The sequence below is a fragment of the Odocoileus virginianus genome, chromosome 2 (assembly GCF_023699985.2).
Source record: "Odocoileus virginianus isolate 20LAN1187 ecotype Illinois chromosome 2, Ovbor_1.2, whole genome shotgun sequence".
Classification (NCBI taxonomy): domain Eukaryota; kingdom Metazoa; phylum Chordata; class Mammalia; order Artiodactyla; family Cervidae; genus Odocoileus; species Odocoileus virginianus.
The window spans coordinates 82,691,774-82,716,808 of NC_069675.1; the positions used below are offsets into that span (position 1 = coordinate 82,691,774).

The window sequence follows — 25,035 nt, forward strand, 5'->3', positions numbered from 1 at the left end:
CTCTGTGACCCCATGGAATGCAACACACCAGATCTCCCTGTCCTTCACTCTATCTCCCAGAGTCTGCCCAAACTCATGTCCACTGAGTCGGTGATGCAATCCAACCATTCCGTCCCCTGTCAACCTCCTTCTCCTCCTGCATGAATAGTATAAAAAGGCAAAAAGAACACTGGAGTGGGTTGTGATTTCCTACTCCAGAGGATCGTCCTGACCTAGGGACTGAAGCCAAGTCTCCTGCATTGGCAGGTGGATTCTTTACCACTGAGCCACCAAGGAGGTCCAAATACCATGGTTTGAGACTTCAAAGGCGAGGAAGGCAACTGACATGGAGATTAAAAAGCAAATGTTGCTAAACAAATAAATGCTTGCTGGGTACTTCAGAGACAACGGGACACCAAGAAGAATTTTAACACTTTGCTAGGTTCCTCCCTGTCCACCACACCTAGTTCATACTATAGTTATCTCTGGTGATAGCTCCCTTCCTAGAACAGGTCCTCTGGCTACATTCTGCTAGACAGAGAAGGGGAAGATCAAAAGTCTCTTCCCATGTCTTTTGGGCTGTGATTGTTTCCAGATGGAAATAATGCACATGCCAAAGAGACATATTGGGGTGGCAACTTTTTTCTTTTTAATAATATTTGTTTTTATTTATTTCTTTGATTGTGTTGGGTCTTAGTTGCAGCATGTGGGATCTACTACCCTGACCAGGGATCAAACCCAAGGGCCCCTGCATTGGGGGCATGGAGCCTTAGCCACTGGACCACCAGGGAAGTCCCCAGGAGTGGCGAATTTTGCTCTTCTATGGACGAATGCCAAATCCAGATGAAGGGACTTACCCGGTGCCTGTGGTAGATAGCAATCCGCCCCCCAATGCAGGGTTCCACCAGGGGTCTTCCCTGGTGGCTCAGGTGGTAAAGCATCTGCCTGCAATTCGGGAGACCCGGGTTCAATCCCTGGGTTGGGAAGATTCCCTGGAGAAGGAAATGGCAACCCATTCTAGTACCCTTGCCTGGAAAATCCCACGGACAGAGGAGCTTGGTAGGCTACAGTCCATGGGGTCGCAAAGAGTCGGACGCGACTGAACGACTTTACAGTCAGGGGTCTGGGAAAATCCCACATGCTGCTGAGCAGCCAAGCCCACCCGTTGGCCGCAACCACTGGGCCTGCAAGCCCAGAGCTTCACAAAAGAAGACACCGCACTGACATCAAGCATCGCAGTGAAGCCCAAGCATCACAAAAAAGCGCCACACCCACCCAACCCCCACAACTACAGAAATCACATGCAGCAAAGAAAACTGATTGCAGCCAATTGATAAATACATCTGGGGGAAAAAAAAAACACCTTCATTTAATTATTTAATTTTCATCTTTGGCCACTCCATGCAACACGCGGGACCTTAGCTCCCAGAGCAGGGATTGAACCCGTACCACCTGAAGAGGAAGCCGAGGATCGTCGGGGCAGTCCCCAAAAATATTTTTTTTTACTACATCAATCTCCAAAAGCATTTATTTTTATGGGAAGAGTGCAGAAACACCGGTGAGAAAGGAATTTTACTTCCACTCCGCGTTTGCTCACAGGTCTCCTCCACCTGGCTTCATCGACTGGGACTCCCTCCCCCACAAGGCTTCCAGTCAGCCCGGCCAGCCACGCCCTCCGGGGTACCTCGACGCTTCGGCCTGGGCAGCGACCCTAAGAGCTTCCTGCGTCTCCCTGCCGTGAGGAGGGAGAGCGGTTTCGGCCCTGCCCATCTTCACATGGCTCCCAGGACGCTGCCATCTCTCCTAAAGCCTCATCGGCTCCTCTTCCTTAATTCCGTCACTTCCGGGGTCGGCCATTTTGTTCCTCCCCCCCCTCCACCGGCACCCGGAAGTGCGTAATCACCCAGCGCCGGCGCCGGCGCCGGCGCCGGCTCCCGTGCCTCACGCTGCTCAGGCGCTCGGGGAGGCTGTCTTAAGTTTTTGATTCTCGCTTGCTCCGCTGGGAGAGGGTCCCGGACAGGAACCGGGATTGTTGCCTCCTGGGCGCCGCCATGCAGGTCTCCAGCCTCAACGAGGTGAAGATTTACAGTCTCAGCTGCGGCAAGTCCCTTCCCGAGGTGAGTCAGGTCGGGTCCTCCTCCTCGCGGGAGGCCCCTCTTTCCTCCGCCCGGTCCCTGGCAGTTTCTGCTGGGCCCGGGCTGGCCCCAGACCGGGGAGGCCCAGAGGTGAGGGATGGTGTCTGGGGAAGCTGGTCGGTGCTGGGAGACGACGACCATGCTGTCACAGCGCCAGAAATTGGGCCTCGGGGTAATCAGGATGGATGAGTTTTTCTTGAACTCTTTTTGGGGGGAGTTCTCTAGACAGAGGAAGTATCCCTTTGGACTTGTATGGATATTCATAGCCGCTGCTACAACCAAGGAGGAAAACGTGGACAGGTTGGTTGACAGATATTTCTCCCCCGTTTAAATGCCCCTCATCAGCTTCCCTGGGGGCTCAGACGGTAGTAAAGAATATGCCTACAGTGGGGAGATCCAGGTTTGTTCCCTGGGTCCGGAAGATCCCCTAGAGAAGGGAAGGGCAACCCACTCCAGTGTTGTTGTCTGGAGAATCCCTCCGACTGAGAAACCTGGTGGGCTACAGTTCCTGGGGTTGCAAAAGAGCTGGATCGGACTGAGCCACTAACACTTTCACTTTTTTCAGCTGTTCGTTGAATTTCTGTTATATGCCAAGTTCTAGAAATACAGCAGTGAAGGAAAATGCAGGCTTTGCTGCTGCAGAATTTATGACATGGACGGTATTTTTGGACCTTGTTGAACTTAACTTGATATCACTGAGTCTTTGGACTTCAAAACTGGAAGGGGCTTGGAAAGTTAGCAATTCTCTTCCAATCGTTTCATGTTAGAAATAGGCAAAGTTCCAGGGAGGGGAAAGGTGACTTGTCCAGGGGTCACACACCTAGGCTCTGATGCTTCGATGTTATTTCTTAAGAGTGATGGACAAGCCACTGTGGAAGCACTACTAGTGACAAGAAACTTTTGGCAGAAGCTCTTTTCCACTTGAGATTACTTGTTAGACAGTTGTTTTTAAAACATGGCCCTTCCTACATGCTGCTGTTGGTCTGAGTTCTGCTCTTGGGAATCAGAATAAATGTAGCTTTTTCTTGTGTCTGACCCTAAAAGGTTTGGAGCCAGCGATGAGTTTCTTCTCCGAATTCACGTTAAGTAACTCCTTCTCCAGCTGTGACACAGCACGATCCCTTTCAGTTTGTTCTTTTCCTCAGTGCATCTCCTGGGATGTGAGTACGTGCAGGCAGCCCTGAGCTAAGTGTTCGGATACATGATGAACTGGTCAGATATGGTTCCCTGTTGGAGAAAAGGGTAATAAGTAAGTAAATAGAACAACTTCAGATACCGATAAATGCTTTGAGTGCTGAGTGTCTATAAGAGAGCTCTTGTGAATGAAGTGTTCAGAGAAAGTGGTTTGGATTAAAGCCTTGAGGGCAGTCTTCTCTACAAGAGGCAACCTTTGAGCAGAAACTTGGATGATGAAAAGGATGGAGTCTTGTGAAGATAAGGGGAAAGGAAGAGTTTTTTTGTGCTGAGAGAACAAGTGTCAGTGACCCACAATGGAATGCACTTGGCACATTGGAGACACAGAAGCACCACGGTGGTGGCTGTGGAATGCTGTGAGGTGGGAGAGTGGGGGCAGATGAGACTGGAGAGATGGGCCTTGTAGACTCAGGTAGAAAGTTAGGGCTTTATTCTTAATGCTATTGGAAGCTGTTGTTGGGTTTCAAACTGGCTACTCCATGTCAGATTACTGCAGCTGGGGAGAGTGAGTGGGGATGAGCTAGATGGTCCAGCTGAGAGACTGATGCTTGGGCTAGGATGGTAGCAAAGGAGATACTAAGATTTGGTGGAGTAAAGGAGGTGTTTTGGAGATAGGCTAGTGGCACTTGCTAGTGGGTTGAATAGCTGTAGGGACTTGAGGTGAAAGGAAGGAAAGAATCCAGAGAGGACTCTTAGGGTTTGGATCTGAATGACTGGGGACACCGTGTTGCTGATAGTTGAAATGCAGAATTGAGCACATTGTGGGTCAAGGGGAAAGTAGTGGGCAAAAGAGATCAAAATTTTATTTCTTGATGTTGAAGTTTTGACGTAATAAACATCAGATGGAAATGTTGAGTAAACAGGTATGTGTATCCTGCCATGGGAATCGCTGAATCTTCTTTTAAAGTAAATCTGACTTATCAACAAATTGCCTATTTTGCTTTACCTACTTTAAATGTAAAATCCACTAGGGTTCTTTTTTTCTCCCCCTAATGACGGCAAGGTGCCTGTCCAGTGGGAGATTTAGGTTATCAGCATCTCTGGAGCTCTTTTGCTGGGTTTCAGGTTAAATTATTTGGCACTGGTAAAGTACCATTCTCTATTAGTGGTGATTTTTATAGAATGCAAAGAGGATGCCTGGAATCAGTGGCAACTTTCAGGTCTTTGGTGAACTTTTAAAACTTAGACTGATTCATTCCTGTACTAATGTGCAAGACAGACTCTGTCTAGTGTGCTGTCAGTTTGTACAGAAACTCCAGCATGAATTGTTTTTCCTTCCTGTCATCACTGTGGTACAGAATTTCTGGCCCTTTTAAGGTCCCAGGCTCCCATTTAGAAGGCAGTCTCCATCCCCTCCTCTTTGCTCCGTGGTCATGATGTATGAGCATCCCTCATAGCATGGGAATTATAGCATTTGGCTTCCCTCATAGCTCCGTTGGTAAAGAATCCGCTTGCAATGCAGGAGACCCCTGTTTGATTCCTGGGACGGGAAGATCTGCTGGAGAAGGGACAGGCTCCCCACTCCAGTATTCTTGGGCTTCCCTGGTGACTCAGCTGGTAAAGAATCTGCCTGTGATGCGGGACACCTGGGGTGGGAAGATCTTCTGGAGAAGGGAAAGGCTACCCACTCCAGTATTATGGATTGTATAGTCACAAAGAGTCAGACACGACTGAGAGACCTTCACTTTCACTTTTCATGATGTATGAGACGAGCTGTTGAGTGAACTGGCCTCTTCTTGAGCATAACCTCTGAGAAGAGGAAATTGAATGCCCTATTAAAGGAGAAGCCCTGGTAATATACCTCTGTTTTGCTTGTCTTTTGTTGTTCTTTAGTTGTTCAGTTGTTTCTTACTCTTCGCAACCCTGTGGACTGCAGCCCACCAGTCTCTTCTGTCCATGGGATTTTCCAGGCAAGAATATTGGAATGGGTTGCCATTTCCTTCTCCAGGGGATCTTCCTGACTCAGGGATCGAACCCAAGTCTCTGGATTCTTTACCACTGAGCCACCAGGGAAGCCCTTCGCTTGTGTTAGTTTGATGTAAAAGAACATATCGAGTGCTCAGAAATAAAGTTTAACATCACCTTTAGTTGAAGCATTATTGCCTCAAATGAAATCAGAAAAATATAATCACAAAAACTAGTATAAACCCACAAATCAGTATTCTGAATACAAAGGCAGGAGGAGAACTCTGGCTTGGAGTCAAGCCCTTCAAAGAGTGACACGTGTTCCAGTGTCCACCCTTCCTCAGGTATCACACATCACAGTGAGGGTCTTTAGGGGTGGGTCTGTGTGACCAAAGAGCCCTAAAGATTGTAATGTCTGGTGTCTAACATGGGCTGTACGTTGGGTTTGTGCTTTTAGAAATGATATCTATTAATCTTTCTCTTGGTTTTCTTTGATTTCTTGAGCATATGTTTTCTTAACCTCATGATTATTGACACTTTGGGAGGGACAGTGCTTAGCGTACAGGCTGTCCTGTGCATTGTAGGAGGTTTGGCAGCATCCCTAACCTCTACCCACTAGATGCCAGGAGTGCCCACCCCACCCCATTGTGCTACCAGGTACGCTTTAAGAATTGCCAGATGCCCTTTGGAGGCAAAATTGCCCCTGGTTGAAAACCACTGCTTTAAGGTAATTGTACTTTATTAGTGCTTCATCATTGGACCTTTTCATGCAATGAAATTATATTGCTAGCTAAAATAAGGTACAGTAATTACAGATCTAAATGTGGTGTCTGTGAATATGACTTTTAAGAGTATCACTTCTTTATTATCAAGTCTCAGCTATTTATCTAGTTTTATATTTTGTAAAAAATGTGTTTATTTGAGACAGTTTCTCCATTTAATGTTTTGCTTTTTGAAATTTCACTTCAAGTGGTTCCATATGTTAGTTATAACCCATAATGTTTGAGGCTTACTGCTTTCCCTTAGGTTGATTAGATGAACTAGTTTTCTCTTGTGTAAAATATGGTAGTCCTTAAAATTTATTGTCTAGTAAAGGAAAATGCATACCAGAAAAAAATCCATTATGCCAGGATGTAACAGTAGGGTTAGGACTACAGAGTGTTTTCCTTTTCTCTGTTACATAATCCTTTAAGGTTCCAGTTTTTTATATGAGCATGTATTATTTTTTGTAAGCAGAGAGACAGTTCACGTAAATGTGTTTTAAAATGAAGTCTCTTCATTTTCTTTAAGTGGCTTTCTGACAGGAAGAAGAGGGCACTTCAGAAGAAAGATGTCGGTGAGTATAATTTTTTTTCATTTCAGCCACATTTGTGATCCATGTTATAATGCTTTTACTCACTTATTGTTATATTTAAGTGAATGTTCACAAAAACACAGTGGGATTTGTGCAGTGGGAAATAAACATTCTTGCCTTTTCCCTCTGAAGAAAACTTGTTGTGGTAAATACAGTCCCGTGGGCATGGGGTTTGATTTTCACCTACTCACACAGCAGTCGGTTAGCCTCTTACTGTTTCATGGATGATGGCAGAAGTCATAAGTCTCCTGGGTCAGAGACAAGGACCCCATGAGTCATGTGGCACAGCAAATAGCGTGAACACCAGCATTCTTCGGTCACTTCCCTGCCCAAAGTCCGTGCCCAAAGTCCCATGGGGGCACTCAGGGTGGCCCAGATGGGTGCTCTGCATGCAGTAGGTTTGTGCTGCAGCCGAGGAACACTGAACATAGGGGTCCACCGCCTTAAAGCAAGCAGTAAGCCAGCTTTCTCTTTGTCTAGAGGAGACTCACTCGTAAAGCTCCCCAGCTGCATAAATAATGCTGAGAAATGACTCAGGTAATGGACTGGCTGGGGCCTTACAGTCTTGCCATACCCACTGAAGCAATCCTAGAAGGACTAACTGTCCTAACATTTCCATAATTGCTTTATTTTCCAGCATATTAAAATCTTTTTCCGTTTGTTAAATCCATCTATCAGTTTTTGAGATACAGAGATGTTGAACCTTTACTTTCTAAACAAAGTAATTTTATATACAGGACATATAAACATGAACCCTGAAAGATCATTGTAGAAGATTTTGATTCTTTTAAGTTAAGACAGCAGGGAAGATAGGCTTGTAAGATCAGTTTTTAACTTAAATCCTTTCATACAGACTTTAATTAAATTTTCTGTTACAACTTGTCATGTATGAAAAATGATTAACTTTCCATATATTTTGTTCAAGTTATTTTCTACAAATCAAAGACCTAAGATAATGAAGGGGTTTTGGGATGTGAGATAAATACCTCAAAGCAAGTATCTTAGAAAAGTAGCCTTTATATAGTATCTGTAAAATTAGAAAATTAAGGACCTCTCTGGTGGTCTAGTGGTTAAAAATTTGCCTTGTAATGAAGAGGACGTGGGTTCGATCCCTGGTTCGGGAAGATCCCACAGGCAGTGGAGCGACTAAGCCCCTTCACCACAACTCTCGAGCGCATGCACCTAGAACCCGTGCTCCACAAGAGAAGTCACAGCAATGAGAAGCCTACACACTGCACCTAGGGAGTAGCCCTCTCTTGCCACAACTATAGAAAACCTGTGCTCAGCAAGGAAGACCCAGTGCAAACAAAAATGATAAGTAATTTAATTTTTTAAAAATTAGAAAATTAAAACTTTAAATCAAAGGAAAGAAGCAATTGCTGCTTTCACAATGCTTACTGATTCTGATTTCTTCTGTTTTTCTCTTTGCCACTCCAGTGTTCAAGTGTGTAAGCAAACAGACTCAGATCATTTAGAGGAAAAAAGTAGTTCACTGACTACTTTCTAACCCATCTCAAAACTATCCCTGTCTTCCAAGCTGTGTGGCCCACTCCTCCTTAGCTGGTTCGAATCTCATGTTCAGGTTTAGTGACCGAGGCAATGAGGGGCCAGACAGTCATACGCGGTCCTTGCAGAGGGCACACTCCCTTGTGTTAGGGAACCCGTTTTTGAGAGTCCGTCTTAGTGTTTTAACCCAGAGAGATTGCTGTAAGTCTTCCCTAGCCTGGGTCCTCTTGGCTACAGATCAGTGCTGCCAAGGAGAGGCAAAAGGCAGCTTGGTACCAGTTTCTTATATAAATTTTTAAAGATTTTAAAGGTTTAAGCTTATTATTTAGCCATGATCCATGATTGAATAACAGTAGTGGTTTAATGTTTATTCTGTCTCCCTTAATCCAGGGCTTGAAACTGGATGCTTGATGCACTATTACGGACATTTTTTCCCCCTATTAACAGTGATACTCTTTGCTTTTTGAAAAGTACAAATAAAATGGTTTAGAAAAATAAGGCAGGAGCCGAGAGAAAGTCTTGCTGTGTAGTGGGGCTATGTTGGTGCCTTCCCAAGGCTGGGAGGCACTGGGTTGTTGTTTATAGGGACTGCTTTGAATGCTCTGTCTTCCTGTGACACAGAATAAGCACATGGCTTTTAAACCAATTATGTATTTTCTTTCTTTGCAGATGTCCGTAGGAGAATTGAACTTATTCAGGATTTCGAAATGCCTACTGTTTGTACCACTATTAGGGTATCAAAAGATGGGCAGTATATTTTAGCAACAGGTAAGCATCGTTTTTGTTATAATTTAACATACGTTTCATAACAGGAAATACTTTGGAGGGAAAGGGAGAATTATTCTAATATTTTATTATTAAAAAATTTCAAGCATACAGAAATACCGGAAAAATTGTACAGTGAACAGCCATTTACGTATCACCTTAATGCTTCAATAGTTTGCTGTGTTTGCTTTATCACCTGTCTATCCATCTCTCTGCCTTCCATCAGTCCACCCTGTGTTTTGATGCTTTTCGGAGTAAGTTGTAGATGTTAGTATCGTTCACCCATAAATACCTCAGGTGTATGTCATTAAGTGAATGACAGTATTTATTTATGGCTTTTGAAAAAAATTTGCATAAGTAAATAATTTTGATGAGTTTGGACAAATATATATACCTGTGTAGCCCAAACCCCCAGCAAGATCCAGAACTTTCCTTCCACCCAGAACATTCCGTTATGCTCCTCACAGTCAATCCCTGCCCCACCTCATGTGTAGCCAGCCACCTCTCTGTGATTTACTTTTTTCCCACAGATAAACTTAGCCTGTTTTAAATAGACTCTTTTGTATAAATGCAGTTATGTACTATGTATACTTTTTGTGCAAGAATTATTTCACCTAGGACTTCATATTTCAGATTCATTCATGTCATTATATGTGTGAATAGTTCTTTTTTGGTTGCTGTTACCAAGTGATATTTCCTTCGAGGAATATGCCACACTTTGTTTATTCTTCAGCTGATGGACATCTGGGCTATTTTCATTCTTTGGCTGTTACTGATAAAACATTATGAACCATCCCATACAAGTCTGTTTTAAGGACATTGCTGGGTCATAGGGTAGGTGTGTATTTAGTTTGATGAGAACCTGCTAGGTATTTTTTCAGAGTAGTCATATCATTTTATACTCCTACCAACAAGGAGTGAGAGTTCCAGGAAAGTTCATTTTTATCATAATGATTTCCTCTATCATGTATTAGTGTTTCTTATGCTACTAAGACCTCATGTTAACAATAATTCCTCAGTATGAAAAAGCCCTAAAATATAGGGAACTGGTATTGTCCTTTACAGCAACATTACTCAACCATTTTTGGTTCTGCTTTTGCTCCATATATTCTAGATATTGTCCACTTACTTTTTTAATTGTTGTTTTTGGCTTAACATTGATCTGTGTCTCTTTACCAACCACTTTCTTGTTTGACAGAACTTTTATCCATCTACATGCTATTCTCTTTTGCTCTGTGTCAGTGGTTGTCTCATTACTAACACTGTCCGTGCTTTTTAGCCTCCAGTTTTGTGTTCAGGATATAGGCTACAATTGTAGATTATGTATAACATATATATAACGTAGAGAGCATGTATGTGATATATGGTACTATAATGTGTGTTCTCAGTCACCCAGTCATGTCTGACTCTGTGACCTTGTGGTCTGGAGCCCCCCAGGCTCCTTGTCCATGGGATTTGCCAGGCGAGAATACTGGAGTGGGTTGCCATTTCCTACTCGAGGGGATCTTCCTGATCCAGGGATCAAACATCATCTCTCACATCTCCTACATTGGAAGGAGGGTTCTTTACCACTAGTGCCACTTGGGAAGCCCATGCTATACTATGTACTGTTTTTAAGTGAGATCTTAGGCTTTGATCCATGTCAGAAAATATAGGACTACTTCATCGCTTTTTAAAGAAGTATCCTCATTGGTTTATGAACTTGCCTGATGGTCCAGTGGTTAAGTCTCTGTGCTTCCACTGCATGGGGAATTGAGTTTGATCCCAGCTTGGGGAACTAATTTTCCACATGCAATAGAGCATGGCTAAGAAATTTTTAAAAATAGAAATATTCTTACTGGTTTTAAAAATCAGTCTTTTCCTGATTGCAAATGTGATAATCTTATAAAAAGTGTAATAGAAATACACAGGAGAAAATGTGAAAGACCCTGAGATTGTATTAAAATATACCAGGTGTCACTGTGCTTATTCCTCCATCGTTTTTCAGTGCAGAGGGCTAGCATTGTCACAGTTTAGTTTTACAGAAGCTGGATCGTATTAGTATCATGAGCACTACCCTGCAGGGCTCACCGCTCCCGCTGTGTTCCCTCTGCGTTTCACTTTGTACTGTGTTTTCATAGCTTCCATGTCAGGGGTTACAGGTCTTTGTTATCCTCTTTATAAGTCATCTAATGATTTACCATCATTTACATAACCGTTTCCCTCTCAGTGGACGTTTAATTTGCTTTCATCTTTTGGCCATTTGTAAATAATGCTTCAGTGAATATTCTTCATGTCTTTGGTACACTTATGGGTGTGTTTCTGTAGAATAAATTTGTATAAATTGAAATAAAGATTTAAGATGTAAGAATATCACATATTTTACAAATACTGCCAGATTGTCCTTCAAAGAATTTGTAACAATTTAAACTTGTCACTGCGCTTTCGTGGTGGCTCAAATAGTAAAGAGTATGCCTGCAGTGCAGAAGACCCAGGTTCGATCCCTGAGTTGGGAAGATCCCCTGAAAAGGGAATGGCAACCCACTCTAGTATTCTTGCCTAGAGAATTCCATGGACAGAGGAGCCTGGTGGGCTACAGTCCATGGGATTGCAAAGAGTTGGACATGACTGAGCAACTAACACTTTCAAACTTTCACTTTCATGCTTGTTACCAGGATTTTTTTTTTAAATATCCACCTAAATGCAGATATTAACCAATTTCTCATCTTGGCCATTTGATAGATAAAAACTAGTTTTTAAAAAACCTACTTTGTTAGAATATTTGTGAAGTTTATTAGTTATTTGTATTTCATTTTCTGTGTCTTGCTTGTTTATATCCTTTGCTCATTTTTCCCTTGGGATGTTAGAGAGGGCCGCTTTTAAATTCTTTTTGTTTGGTAAACTTATAATTATCCTACTTAACCTCTAAACAAAAAGTATAATCAACATATCTGCAGGATATTGGTAATAAAAAATATGTCCTTTAGGTTTTACATCCCATCGAATTTTTTATAGGAACATATAAACCTCGAGTTCGATGTTATGACACCTATCAATTATCCTTGAAGTTTGAAAGGTGTTTGGATTCAGAAGGTAAGAGATTATATTTGAATTCACGAAAATAGTTTTTACATTTTTACATTTGGGTACTTTTCTCCTTTTTAAACTGGGCATGGGTTGTGTATTAGTTACAGTAAATGTGGCAGCTTTGAAAAATTCATTTCATTCCTCACAGCTCTATAGGTGAAGTCCGTGCAGGCTCGCCTGTGTTCTGTGCTCAGGACTGACCTCACGATGTCAGCGGCATGGGACTCTTCAACAGGCCCTGGGCAGGATCTTTTTTCAAACTTACAGGTGGTTGGCAGAACGCAGTTTGTTGTGGTTGTTGGGTTGAGGTCCCGCTTGCTGCTGGCTGTGAGCCAGGGGGCCACACTTGGCTTCTGGAGGCCCCTGCATGTCTCCTCACCTGCTCTCTGCCTCCAGCTGGAGGACACTCACTGTTTTTAAAGGGCTCGGAAGAGTTATAAATTTCAGCTTTGCCATAAAATGTGATGCACTCACAAGAGCGGTGTCTCCTCAAGTTGACAGGGTCCACCCACACTCTCCAGAGTAGCGGACTACACCCTGGGGAAGGTCAGTGGGGTCGTTCTTAGAATTCTGCCTGGTACCAAGGGCAGGTTGAGATGGGGAAGTTCATCTCCAACATGGAGATGGCCCCATGTTTGAGGTGAGGGAAAAGAAGTTAATGGAATTTGTATTCTCCTAACTTCTTGTACTCTTTTTTAAAAAAAGCAATACAAACTCCATATGCTGCTAATAGTAACTGTTTTCACTCTTTAGTTTTGTTTAGCAGGTATACTATGAATGAGTAAAAAGTTACTGTTATCTTTTTTCAAGCAAACATTTTTGAGCTTTTAATGTTTGTTATTTTACTTTGAACATCTCAGAAAATCTGTGACAAAATTTATGAATCATTATATTTTGTGAATTTATTATCTAATTTGCTGCAGTTCTCTGGAAAATGTAGCTGATCTGTATTAAGAAACTATAAAACATTTAACTTTCTACTTGGTGTTTTTTTTTTCCCCCTCTTGGTGTTGTAGGGGCAATATAGTATGATATCTTTGTTCTTGTTTTATGTAGATGGCAAAAAAGGAAGCAAAGCCCAGCATTTGTGTATAATGTCTGTGTTGAATTAGAATCTTTGCATCAATTTTATATTTTTATTAAAAACATTGATAATTATATTTTTCTTATTTTTCAGTTGTCACCTTTGAAACTTTGTCTGATGACTATTCAAAGGTATGTTTTATAGCATTGGTTTGTACTGCCTGTGCTCAAGAAATGAATGAGTGGAATTTATTTTTATGATAAGTGTTTTTATGGTATTTCCATTGTTAAATTTAAAGTAGCTATGCAGTAAAATAAGACCTGTTGTTTGCTATTAATATCTCTTCAGTTTGTCTTGTGAATGTGACAGCGAGGATGGAGATAGTCTTTGGCAAGTCAAAGTAAGTTTTCCATAGCATGTATGAATGAGGCGGTACCTATATTTTTAAGAATTGGTAGCTGTCATCTTTTTAGACCATCTTATATCCTAGATGTGTGATTTTCATTATTGCACTTAAAGTAGTATTGTTTGCCAGGTTGCTTTCAGTTTCTTATTCATATGTGAAAAGTACAATAGCAGGTTGTTTGCTTAATATTCTTAAACATGCAAGTAAGTGGTTGTAGCATACACTGAAGCAGTTCAAGGCACAGCTTATATATTTACATTTGCTTTTTTTCTTTTTTGGTGCCATTAATGCATCTTTCAGCTCTGTGGCCATTTTCAGCAGTTACAGGATTGTCAGAAGTGCCTTGTTAAATTCACGATGAAAAATTTTTAGTGATGTCAGGTGTCATTGTGAAGGAAAATTGAAATTCCAGAGCTGGCATGTTTTATATATTGTCTTCAGTTCTGGCAACTATGGAGTACAGTTTCCATAGCCTGTGGCAGCTATTTATTGTATGTTTCGGAACATTCAATTTTATGATATATTTTCTCTAGATACTGATAAATTTGCTTGTAAGTCTTTCAGTTACAAGGTAAAGTTTGCCAAAAAACCTATCTAGAATGCAGGAAGGCATTAAGTAACTAATGGAGAGGCTGATTCTTAACATATTTCTTAGCCATGATGGTGAGTTGTGTTTATACACGTGTGTTTACAGAGAGCAAGAAAAAGGAGGAGATGAGAGTTTTTCTTGCTTTACCAGTTTCAGTGATGATGAAATAAACACTTTATCTAGAAACCTAAGCAAACTAATTTTCTTGTTTCATTTTCAGATTGTCTTCCTGCATAATGATAGATACATCGAATTTCATTCACAATCAGGTTTCTACTACAAAACCAGAATACCAAAGTTTGGGCGAGATTTCTCTTACCATTATCCATCCTGTGACTTGTACTTTGTTGGTGCAAGGTATTGGGTCTAATCACCCTTTGTTTTCTCCTTTCCAGCTTCCCAAACTGATTTCTATTCTTAAAATGGAGGAGCAGGATTAAAAGAAGAATAAGACATTATCCCTGCCTTGTGGTTGCTCAAAGAGTGTAGTTCCAAAGTGACTGGCTCATTTAAGGGTCACATCCTTGGCTTTCATTGGCGTGGGGCTCTAAATCTAGAGACATGGTAACCTAGCAGGGCGACGGTGGTGGGAAGTCAGTGTCTTAGCCCCATTGCATGTGTTCTAAAGCATTTTATTCTTACATGCTGCCTTCTTTGTGATTATCCACTTTAGAAAATTGAGAAAACATGAAAAAGAATAAAGAAGAAAAAAGTCACCTATTCTATAATTATGCCACCCAGAGGAAGCCCTTATTAGTATTTTACTGTTATTTCATTGTAGTCTTGTACACTTATAGACACATTTTGGATCTCGTATTCTCCTGTTATTTGTAAATGATATTCTACTTAACAACTTCATAATATTTCCTTGGCACATGGATGATTGAAATCACTCTTATGCATGAACAAATTTACAAATAAGGTGATTATCTTTTAGGTTTAGAGTACATTTTTGTATCGGTTTTACAAAGGGAAGTGATGCCTTATGACAGATACATGTTTCTAAAAATTATACTTACTTGAAGAAAAGTTGCTTTAGTTTACTGGATTTTTAACTCTTTTATTGTTTGGCAGCTCTGAAGTTTATAGATTAAACCTGGAACAAGGACGGTACCTGAATCCTCTGCAGACGGATGCTGCGTGAGTGTTGTTATAAGAATCCTGCTGTATTTATTTTGGCCAGGAGATGGAGCCAGACACCCAATTAGTTGTCACATAGCCTGTGTTGCATTTAATCAGAGCTCTCTGGGCAGCTTAGGTAAAAGAATAATGTTAAATTTTCTCTTACACACACAAAAAAATCGCTGAAAGACCTGGTGATGTCTTAAAATTTAAAAAAAAATTTTTTTTTAACCTACCCGAGAAGGTTTTAACTCAGCCCAGAAATTCAGTTATTGTTTTTTGCTGTGTTCTTTAAATTTTCATTCATGATTTAATTTTCTGATATTTTCTCTTGTAGGGAAATTTTGAATTAACTCAGAGTACCATTTTTTTAATTTTTATTTTTTATGTTTTTGCTAGTGGACATTTAAGATTTTTTCACGTTTTTTTATCATGTGTTATAGTTTTTACTTTTGTTTTATTCATAGAGAAATATTTTAGGAATGAATCTGTAATAATATTAATACTGAGTAGTAGCAACAGCAATACAGTAGTGAAAGTGCTTACTATGTGCCAGGCTTTATTCAGGATTTTATATATATTCACTCATTTGAAGCTTATAGCAAAATTTTACAGTATAGGTACTGTTATTACCTCCATTTTACAAGACAGTGCAGCTGAGACTCAGAGAGGGTAAGTAGCTTGTTTAAGGTCACACAGCTAGTATGGAGTGGAAGCTGGATTACGTCTCACCTAGGTATATAATGAGTTTGCTAGAGTTTCCTTATTGCCTTGAAAGGGATTTTTAAAGGTTGGACAAATAGGTAATGATAAAAACCGGTAAACTCTTGTTATCTTTTTTTTTTCCTCACATTGGTTTGAAGTACCAATTTTATTTTCTTAAATTGTAACACCATGATGAATCCTTGAATAATAAAGAGTTATCTGCTCTTTACTTCTAGAATTTCCTGTTTATAATAGCAATTTTTATTTATTGAGGGTCTTATAAACTTTAGACACTGTGCTGAGCATTTTATAGTTTTTTCATTTAATCCTCATAATGACAATATGAAGTTGGTGAACACCATTTTGCAGAAAAAAGAAAAGCCTAGGAACAGTGGACTCAACAGGCTGGCTAAGCTTCTGGATTGGTGTTGTGATAGCCTGTGTTATTTTCCTTTGGGAGAAAATTCTTGAGAAATTTGTTCTGTGGCGGTAGGATAGTGGTTTTGAAGCAAGCTTTGCCATGTCTCATCCCCTGGCAGGTAGAGTGTCACCCCCCAGGGTCTGAAACTCCAGGGCCCTTGTGCCATGCACTGGACCTGGTGTTGCCTCGGTGCTTTTCATATGCAGATGATCAAGTCTGCTGGCTGCCGCCTTCTCCACAGCAGTGGGTTTCCTCCTTGTTTAGGAAGGTTTTTGAGTGTCCCTCCACCTAAAGCAGATGCTAAAACTCTCTCTCTTATCACTTTACTGTTTTAGGGAGAATAATGTTTGTGACATAAATTCAGTGCATGGCTTATTTGCCACAGGAACAATAGAGGTAAGCATGTGTTGACTTCATTTTGAAGAACATTAGCCCTGCATTTACCAACAGAGTTTCATGTAAAGACAGGTTACTTGGTTCCTAAGAGCAGGGTGCTGGTGGCGAGACAAGCCCCCGATTTGCTTTTCACGTGAATGGTGGGTCACGTTCCTGGGGGACACAGCTGTGCCCTTGCTGCAGACTGTGCCCCTCGGGGCTGGATTTGGCCTCAGGGCTGGATTTGGCCTCGGGAGTGGGGGGCCGTCATCACTGGGGGCGAAGTTGATAGTCGCCAGCTCGTGTGGTGACCACTCTTGCTGTTCACCAGCTCTCTGCTGCTTGTTAGTTTTATGACTGCATTCCTTTCTCTGAGGCTTATTTTTCTCATCAGTGAAATGGAGATGATAAAACTTACTTTGCCAGCTGTGTGGAGGCGTTGTGCTGGTGAAAATCACATGGAAGAACCTACATGAGAGCGTTATAAACTGTAAGGGGACGTAGAGTGTGATTTGGACGTCCTGTATAGTAGCACTCAATTATGCACGTTTTCATTTTAAACTACGTAACACCTTTGATTCAGTGTCTTTCATGCTTAGGAGTTTTTCTAGATTTGCATTTTTTAATTACAATATTGTTAAATACAGTAAAAAAAAAAAAAGGTAAATATGTAAAAAATGTATTGTTAAAAAATGCCCTTCTGTGCCTTCCAGTCACCAAGTCCTGTACCAGAGGTGACTCTTCAATGGCTTGGAATATTCTTTCATTTTTGTTTTTCTGTGTATATGCAGGTATGCATATGCATTAGTAACTTATTTTTAAATGTTTTTTACAAAACTGAAATTATGCTGTGGTTCTTCATTTGCCTTTTTTTTTAGTGTAATGCCATATAATGTACATGTTTATACACTGGTGCTTGTAATTACTTGTAAAACTAAGGTAACTGTTTAAAATTGGTGGATAAGATTCCATTGTGTAGATGTACTGTAGTTTATTAAACCAGTTCATACAGATGTAATGTGGATTTCTTTACTCAAATTATTTTTAGGTTAAAAGATTAATATTTGAAATGGATTGCCTGAGGTTGATTTAATGGAAATATATAAAACTATGTTGACTGTGTTATAAAAACTAGTATGCCAAAGTTAGGCCAGGGAAGCATTATCTCGCTAATTACTTTTCTTGAGATTACCAAGGGGAAATTTTAAAATAACTTCCTTGAAAAATTTGTTTATTTGAATAGAGTCCTTACAGAACAAGCTAGGCTAGACATCAGGAAACAATGTGTAAGAGAAGTTGTGAATTAGAGCAGGCTTCTCTTTCACCAACTGTTTGAAGACCAGCCATGAAACTTGTTGAAGGGGGAGCAGAGCACCCAGCCGAGAGGCTGGGTTCCTGCAATTCCTTGGGTTCCTTGATTACTCTGTGTGTGTGTGTGTGTGTGTGTGTGTGTACATAGTCATGTTCAACCCTTTGTGACCCTGTGGGGAGTTGATACTTGATATGCATAGTCAGACCACTTTAAAGTTCATTTTTACATTAATTTTGATATTATATGTTGGATTTTTATTTCTTCTGTGACAGTTATTGTAGTACATATATTAAATATTTATCACTGATACAATAGTATTTACATTTGAAATTTGCCAGTTATGCCAAAACGTCTTTTATAACTCCTCTCCCCGCTACCACACCAACCAGATCAAGGTCCAGTCAGGTATCATGCATTGCATCTTGGACCGTTTTTTTCCTTAACCATCCTTTTTTACTTTTCCTTTTTTAAATTATAAAAGAAATGCAGTTCATGATGAAACAGTTGACAGTACTAAAAAAGGTACAAGTAAAAAGTTAAAAATGTTAAGTTCTAAAAAAAAAACAAACAAAAAATGTTAAGTTCTTAATCTGCACATGATAATCAGTAAGGCTTTTCATTTTCTTTTTGGGGGGTATTTTTCTAAAAATTTCCTAGTGGCAGCTGTAATTTACAATGATTGTTCTGTTTATTTAGGGCCGAGTAGAGTGTTGGGACCCGAGGACGCGGGGCCGAGTTGGTGTGTTAGACTGCGCATTGAGTAGTGTCACGGCTGAGTCAGAGTAAGTGGAAGTGAGTTTAAATACTCACCAACTTCTGATTTAAACAGATCTATCAATGCTGGGATGTTGGGAAAGGTTGAAGGCCACAGGAGAAGGGAGTGGCAGAGCACAGGATGGTTAGATAGCAGCACTGACTCAGTGGACACAAGTTTGAGCTAACTCTGGAAGATAGTGGAGGACAGAGGAGCCTGGCATGCTGCAGTCCATGGGGCTGCAAAGAGTCGATCGTGACTTAGCGACTGAAGAGCAGCAACAACAGTGTCAATACTAAATTAAAAGCAGTTGCTGAAAGATGAAACTCTTAAAACATGTTTCCCTGGGGTTGTGGTTTTGTGATTGTTTTCTAGAAAAATCCTTCCCTGCTGAAGCTCACTAACTGGGGAAGCCAGATGGAGTTCCGTGTTTATTTAGTTACCGTGGAACTGAGTTAAAATGTATACGCTACAGGAATTTATATTTCCCCTTCTGTAGGATCTGGTGGTGGAATCCAGGCAAACCACACAGTTACCTATCGAGTATTACTACATTTTCATAAGAAAAACAGTGAACTTGTATGTATACCAGGAAGAAATCTGGATATGTTGTAGTGTTGAAAGTAGCTTTACCTGTCGATTTAGTTTTGGGTGATTTTATTTATTACTTTTTTACACTTAGCTTTATTTTTTTCCAGCACAAGTGTTAAAAGCTGTCACCTCTGTTATTGGACATAGGTGACCTTCTGGAAGGAGAAGCCAATACAGTCAGAGAAAGAAATATGAGTTAAATATTGGGTAGGGGAGGACAGGCTTTGTTGTTTACAGGTGATGTATGTGATTGTCTGCCCAAGAAACCCAGTAGAATAAACTGAAAAACTCTAAAAACTAGTATGAGATTTAAGTAAATTGGCTACAAAATAAATGTACAAAATCAATGGCTTTGATGTTTATCAGCAAAGTCCATGTAGAAAGATACAATGAAAACTAGTTCTCATTTATAACAAAAATTGTAAAATATTGAGGGTTAAGCTTGATAAGTAACTATCTGAAGAAAAGGACTACATTTTATTAAGAAACAAACAGGTTTGAATAAATGAGCAAAAACAGTATCACCTCACCAAGAAATTGGTTCCAGAGTTCAGTTTGAAGAGTCAGTGACGGAAGTTGATGCTACCTAGAGGACCCGATGCATCTATGTAGTTGCAGGCTGAGGCTTTAGGTGGCGTAAGAGGCCTGAGGATGCCAGCAGTCAGCGGCCTGGACTCTAGGTTCTGGTCCAAGGTCGTGGAGACAAAGCTGTTGAAATCGGACTGTGGCCCGCTTCTGACTCCTCATCTAGGACCCTTCCCACCCCAGAGTTACTCTTGGTTACTGCCTGAGAAACATATTCTAGATTAATAGCTGTAAACATCCATTACTCTGTTACTTCTAGAGATTCTAGGCTCTCATCTGGGGACTAGTCTTTTTTTTTTAGCTTGATATTGTTGATTTTAAAAATGAAAATGGGTATACCCATGTCTGAATATAAAACTGTTTCCTCTTAAGCCAAAAGAGGCGTTTCTGTAAATACCTCATTTTGGCTTAATCAAAATGAAAGATACTGTCATACTGGTCCTTTTCAATTGGTTTTATATTTTTAGTAACTTTTATTGTTTGTCACTTTAAGAATGTTTCTTACAGTTTTAAAAGAGGATAACCTGCAAATTTTTTCAGGTGGGTTACATTTATAAGTTAAGGTTAGTTTTCATTTTGGCTTAGAAAGTTTGGATACAGTTTACCTTTTAAATAGGAGACTAGAAATGTGATCCTCTCCATTAGAAGTGAAGAGTAATAATTTGTTACTTGGAAGGAGATTTGACCATATACGCATGGAACACAAATATTTTGCCTTTCAGAATCAACAGTTTGCCAACGATCTCTGCTTTGAAATTTAATGGTGCCTTGACCATGGCCGTTGGAACATCCACAGGGCAGGTAAATAGGTTTCAGTTGGAAACTTCGCTCTTAAGTTACTGTTTCAGGGGTGTGTGTATCACGGGAAACACCCACTCGTCTGTTCTGTGTGTGATCAGGCACTGAGGAGTTACTGTTTTGGCCAGCGTGGACAGGGTACTCAGATTGCCGTGTTCCGTCAGGACATTGAGAAGCTCTGCTTCTGGCCCCAGTGATGGGTCTGAGAGATTCTCAAGCTGAAGCTGCAGTGGGGCTACGCCTCAGGTGTCTTTTTGACTGTGGTTTAGAGCAGCGTTTTCTCGAGTGTGTGGAACAGAGTTCTATGGAAAAACAAAAATTTGGAATTATCTAGATTCATATCTTTGAGGTTTATAGCACATTTAAATATATAGTGGAGGCTCTGAGAATCCCTGTAGACAAGAAATGTGCTGAGTCAGTGTTTCTAAAAGGTATTTGTTCAAGGATCCTTTTTTTTTTTCCCACCCAGCACTGTCTCCCACATCCTGTGCAGGGAGTGGTGAGTGGGACATGCCTCAGCGAATGCTGACTAGTCTGAGGAGTATGAATGAAATAGCTTCAGAGATTTAATTTCATCTTTCTCCCTTTCCTTCAAGGCAGAGCCCACACACTTAAGTCCATCCAGACCTCAGCTTAGGCGGGAGCCCTGCTTCCAACAGAGTGCCTGTGTCATCTGTCACCTGGGTCTGAGATCCAGCTTCCCCAGGCCCCTTGCCTACCAGGATAGAGCTCAGAAGAGAACTCTGCCCCCCTCACCCCACCCTCGCCCCCAAAGGTCATAGCCTTGCCACCAGCATCTGTCTCTAATCTACCACCACTGCCTTCATGATGATTCTTGTTCTTGTTTCTTTCCGCCACTGGGAGAGTGCCTGGTACATACTAGGCCCTCAGTGTTTATATTTATTAAATTCATAAATGACACAAATTCTTGTGCACTTTTTCCTTTTGGTTCCTTCCTTAACATATCCAGGTAGTTCTCAATCTCAGTGTGCCTAAAAATTACTCTTCGGGTTGAATCCGTAGAGCCATACTCTGGAAGGGTACTTGAGGAGATTTTTCTGGAGTATTTTTGCTGACTGACACTTACTTTAGAGTCTTTGTACTCTGAGTGAGGATGTTCATTTTTAAAGTTTCTTTTTAAGATGAAATATTTTATTTAAACAGAAATACCTTTTTTCTTTCAGGTTTTATTGTATGATCTTCGATCTGATAAGCCATTGCTAGTTAAAGATCACCAATATGGGCTGCCCATTAAATCAGTTCATTTCCAGGATTCCTTAGATTTGATTTTGTCTGCTGACTCTCGAATTATCAAAATGTGGAATAAGAACTCAGTAAGTATTTTTTGTTGTTAAAATGACTTACTTGCCTATTTTCCTTTTCTTTCCAGTTGCCTTGTTTGAGTTATGTGGGTTCTTGGGAAAAAAAATACTTAGTATCCATTCAGGCCCTTCACTGAAAGTTAGTTAACTTCCAGGTCCTCAAGGTCGTTTTCTTCTTGTTAAGAACTTTTCCTCATTTGCTAGAACTGGCACGCATTTTTACATGTTGTTAGGTAGATGTAAATCATTATTCTTAAAAAATTTGATCCATGAGAAAGTCCCTAGATTTTGAGGCTCTTTTACAACTTTAGGAAACTTTTAATGAGCTACTACTAATCTTTCCGGGCTTCCCTGGTGGCTCAGTGATAAAGAATCCTTGCCTGCCAATGCAGGAGATGCAGGTTCAATTCCTGGGTCGGGAACATCCCTTGGAGATGGAAATGTCAACCCACTCCAATATTCTTCCTTGGAAAATACCATGGACAGAGGAACCTTGTGGGCTGCAGTCCATGGGGTCGCAAGAGTGGGACACAGCTGAGCACACACGCACTAATCTTCCCATATCAGTGTTGTTAATGCATCTCAATTTCATACCCTTTCCTTGTGTCAAACAAATAGATTTTAGATATGATACCTTTACAGTAATTTCTTACGTGAAAAGTGAAAGTCGCTCAGTCATGTCCAACTCTTTGTGACCCCATGGACTTTAGCCCACCAGGTTCCCCTGTCCATGGAATTCTCCAGGCAAGAATACTGGAGTGGGTAGCTGTTCCCTTCTCCAGGGGATCTTCCCAACCCAGGGATCAAATCCAGGTCTTTCGCTTTACAGGTGGATTTTTCACCGTCTGAGCCACCAGGGAAGCCGAATTTCTTATATAGTGTTTTCCTTAAAAGCAATATTTTAAGAATATTTGATATTCTGTTCCCTTTTAAATGTCGTTTAAAAAGTAACAAAACCCTATGTTGTTGATTCTCCTGTTGTGAGAGAGTAGTAAAAGGTTAGTTCATCTACTGGGACAAAATTCATTCAGTGTAGCACTTGCTTCTAAGAGTCTTTGCATTTATTGATTTCAAACTTAGCATCTTTAAAGTGTTACTGTAAATAGATTCATTTTTGAGGTAAAGAGTTGGGGGGGCCAAGAGCCTCAGCATTAGTTGCTGGAGGGCAAGCATCAGTCCTTCCCATGGGGCTCCCCTACACAGGGCAGAGGGGCCACCAGCGGCCTCATCACAGGTCAGCTGCTGATGGGAATCCCTGGCTGCTGGGACAGCTTGTCAGCTCTCAAAGTACTGACCTTACTCTGCTCCCTCTGTGTTTTCCTCTGGATCTTTGTGGAGACTGAGTTATCCCTGGGGCGTGTCCTGTCTCTCAAGCCCTGTCACCTTCTTGGGCCTTCCTGAGGCTTTCTTACAGAGAAAAGGAAGGGCCTCCGGCTCTCATCAGTCCTCGGAAGAATTCCCCTGACACTTCATCACCCAGGAGCCGACTGTCCTGCTTTGAGTTGGGAGGGTCTTGAGGACTTTCTTGAAGATTCATGGTGTTTTAGGCCTGAATTTTTCTCTACTCTTTTCTGATAATCCAAACTAGTGTACTTTAAAACAACATTTCTTTTTACCCATACAAATGCCGACTTTTCATGTTTGAAAGTTCGTAACACACTGGTAGAGGAAGTTTTCCATGGCCTGGCTCCCATCCTATCTATAGGTGATGACAAACCAGTCGGAATGCCCCCTTCCTGGCCCTCCAATGGGCATAGTTTTCCCCAAAGTGGATTTCACAAACTGTGGTACCATCTCTTTTTTGTTCCATACTATTGTTATTCCGATTTCCCCTTCCTTTTTCCTCCTCTCTTTACATTTTTCGTTTCATTGGAAACTTGAGACAAAAGGGAGGTAGCTGTGTGTTTCACTGTCTGTCTGGAATTAGAACCTTGCTGCTGTTTTTCATGGAGCACGAAATTAGTTTTTTAGTACCCCCCCTCCCCCCACCGCCATGGAGCCTCTCTAATAATGGGTTAATAAATGCACGAGCTGGCAGACTTTTTCAACATCAGTTCTTGAAGTCATGTTGGAGTTGCTACAGTTTTACCTTGGCGTTGTTGTAATGACTGAATACGCCCTCTCGACCAACACCCAAATTACTTGCTTTTGCTTGACTCGCTCTCCTTGTTTATCTTTCTCATCACCCTTTCTCCCTCCCATCTATTATCTTCTTTTTTCTTTCACTTAATTTCTGTTAATTTTTAAAAATACAGCATATTTTCCCCCACATTTAAAATAAAATATTCTACCCTTCACTGTGTAATAACTAGCACCTTATGTATTTATAGCATTTTGTTATCTTATATTCATGTTTTTTTCTTATATTCATTATCTTATTTGATCCTCCTCAAATCCTTGAAACACAGGATGGCAGATATCGGCCTCATTTTACCATGTTGACCATCTCTTCTTTGTTTCTTTGAGGACAGGTTTAACTAGGGTCTGTCTTCCAGATTATGGACTTTTTTTTTAAGCTGACATACAGCTTAAAAAAAGTTTTATTTTAAACTTTATCCTTGCCTGTTGTGTAGACATTATCTTTAAAAGTTCGTATTTATTTTCCCCAGAAAGTCAGCTCTCTCTACTGAGCCTCGGTTTCTTCCTGTCTAAAATGAGAGGATTTGATAAATTGATAAATGAAATTCTCTAAGATTTTTTTTTAACCTTAAATTCTGTGATTTCTGTTAGGTGATTTTATTTTCTCACATAAGCAGGGTATATGGAGTTACGTCTCCAGCTTACTTCCTTTATATCACATTGCCAAAAGTTGTCTTCCTTTGACTGTTTTAACACTTCACTTTTGCTTACTCTTTTAGGGAAAAATATTTACTTCCTTGGAGCCAGAACATGACCTTAATGATGTGTGCCTCTACCCCAACTCAGGTATGCAGTGCAGAGCAGCAGGCCATTTTGTGAGATGAATCTAGGCTTTGCTTTACAGGGTTTTAAACTCATTTCATTTCTTAAGACAGGGTTTGGCTCAGTTAGGACAGTTTTTAGATATTGTATTTACTTGAAAAATTAAGAGCAGGAAGTGATATGGATGCTTCAGAAAGTGACATGCTCAGTGACTCAGTCCTCAGCC

General features: G+C 40.7%; 2 protein-coding genes across 4 annotated transcripts in view; one reads left to right on the plus strand and one right to left on the minus strand.

Moving 5' to 3' along the window:
* Positions 1-1,836, minus strand: part of ATP6V1C2 (ATPase H+ transporting V1 subunit C2) — a 93,208-nt gene extending 91,372 nt beyond the window's left edge. For all 3 annotated transcript variants that reach the window (XM_070451692.1, XM_070451676.1, XM_070451684.1), the window contains exon 1: positions 1,664-1,836. The gene's annotated coding sequence lies outside the window, so the exon portion shown is untranslated. The remainder of the gene's footprint in view (positions 1-1,663) is intronic.
* A 58-nt stretch (positions 1,837-1,894) lies between these two features.
* The window catches only part of NOL10 (nucleolar protein 10), an 86,192-nt gene continuing 63,051 nt past the window's right edge, over positions 1,895-25,035 (plus strand). Inside the window, exons 1-12 of the mRNA XM_070451706.1 lie at positions 1,895-2,096; positions 6,504-6,549; positions 8,743-8,841; positions 11,833-11,910; positions 13,082-13,119; positions 14,144-14,280; positions 14,998-15,063; positions 16,507-16,567; positions 18,555-18,640; positions 20,511-20,589; positions 21,771-21,920; positions 24,767-24,833. Coding sequence (XP_070307807.1) covers positions 2,031-2,096; positions 6,504-6,549; positions 8,743-8,841; positions 11,833-11,910; positions 13,082-13,119; positions 14,144-14,280; positions 14,998-15,063; positions 16,507-16,567; positions 18,555-18,640; positions 20,511-20,589; positions 21,771-21,920; positions 24,767-24,833 — 973 coding nt within the window. The 5' untranslated portion in view covers positions 1,895-2,030. The remainder of the gene's footprint in view (positions 2,097-6,503; positions 6,550-8,742; positions 8,842-11,832; positions 11,911-13,081; positions 13,120-14,143; positions 14,281-14,997; positions 15,064-16,506; positions 16,568-18,554; positions 18,641-20,510; positions 20,590-21,770; positions 21,921-24,766; positions 24,834-25,035) is intronic.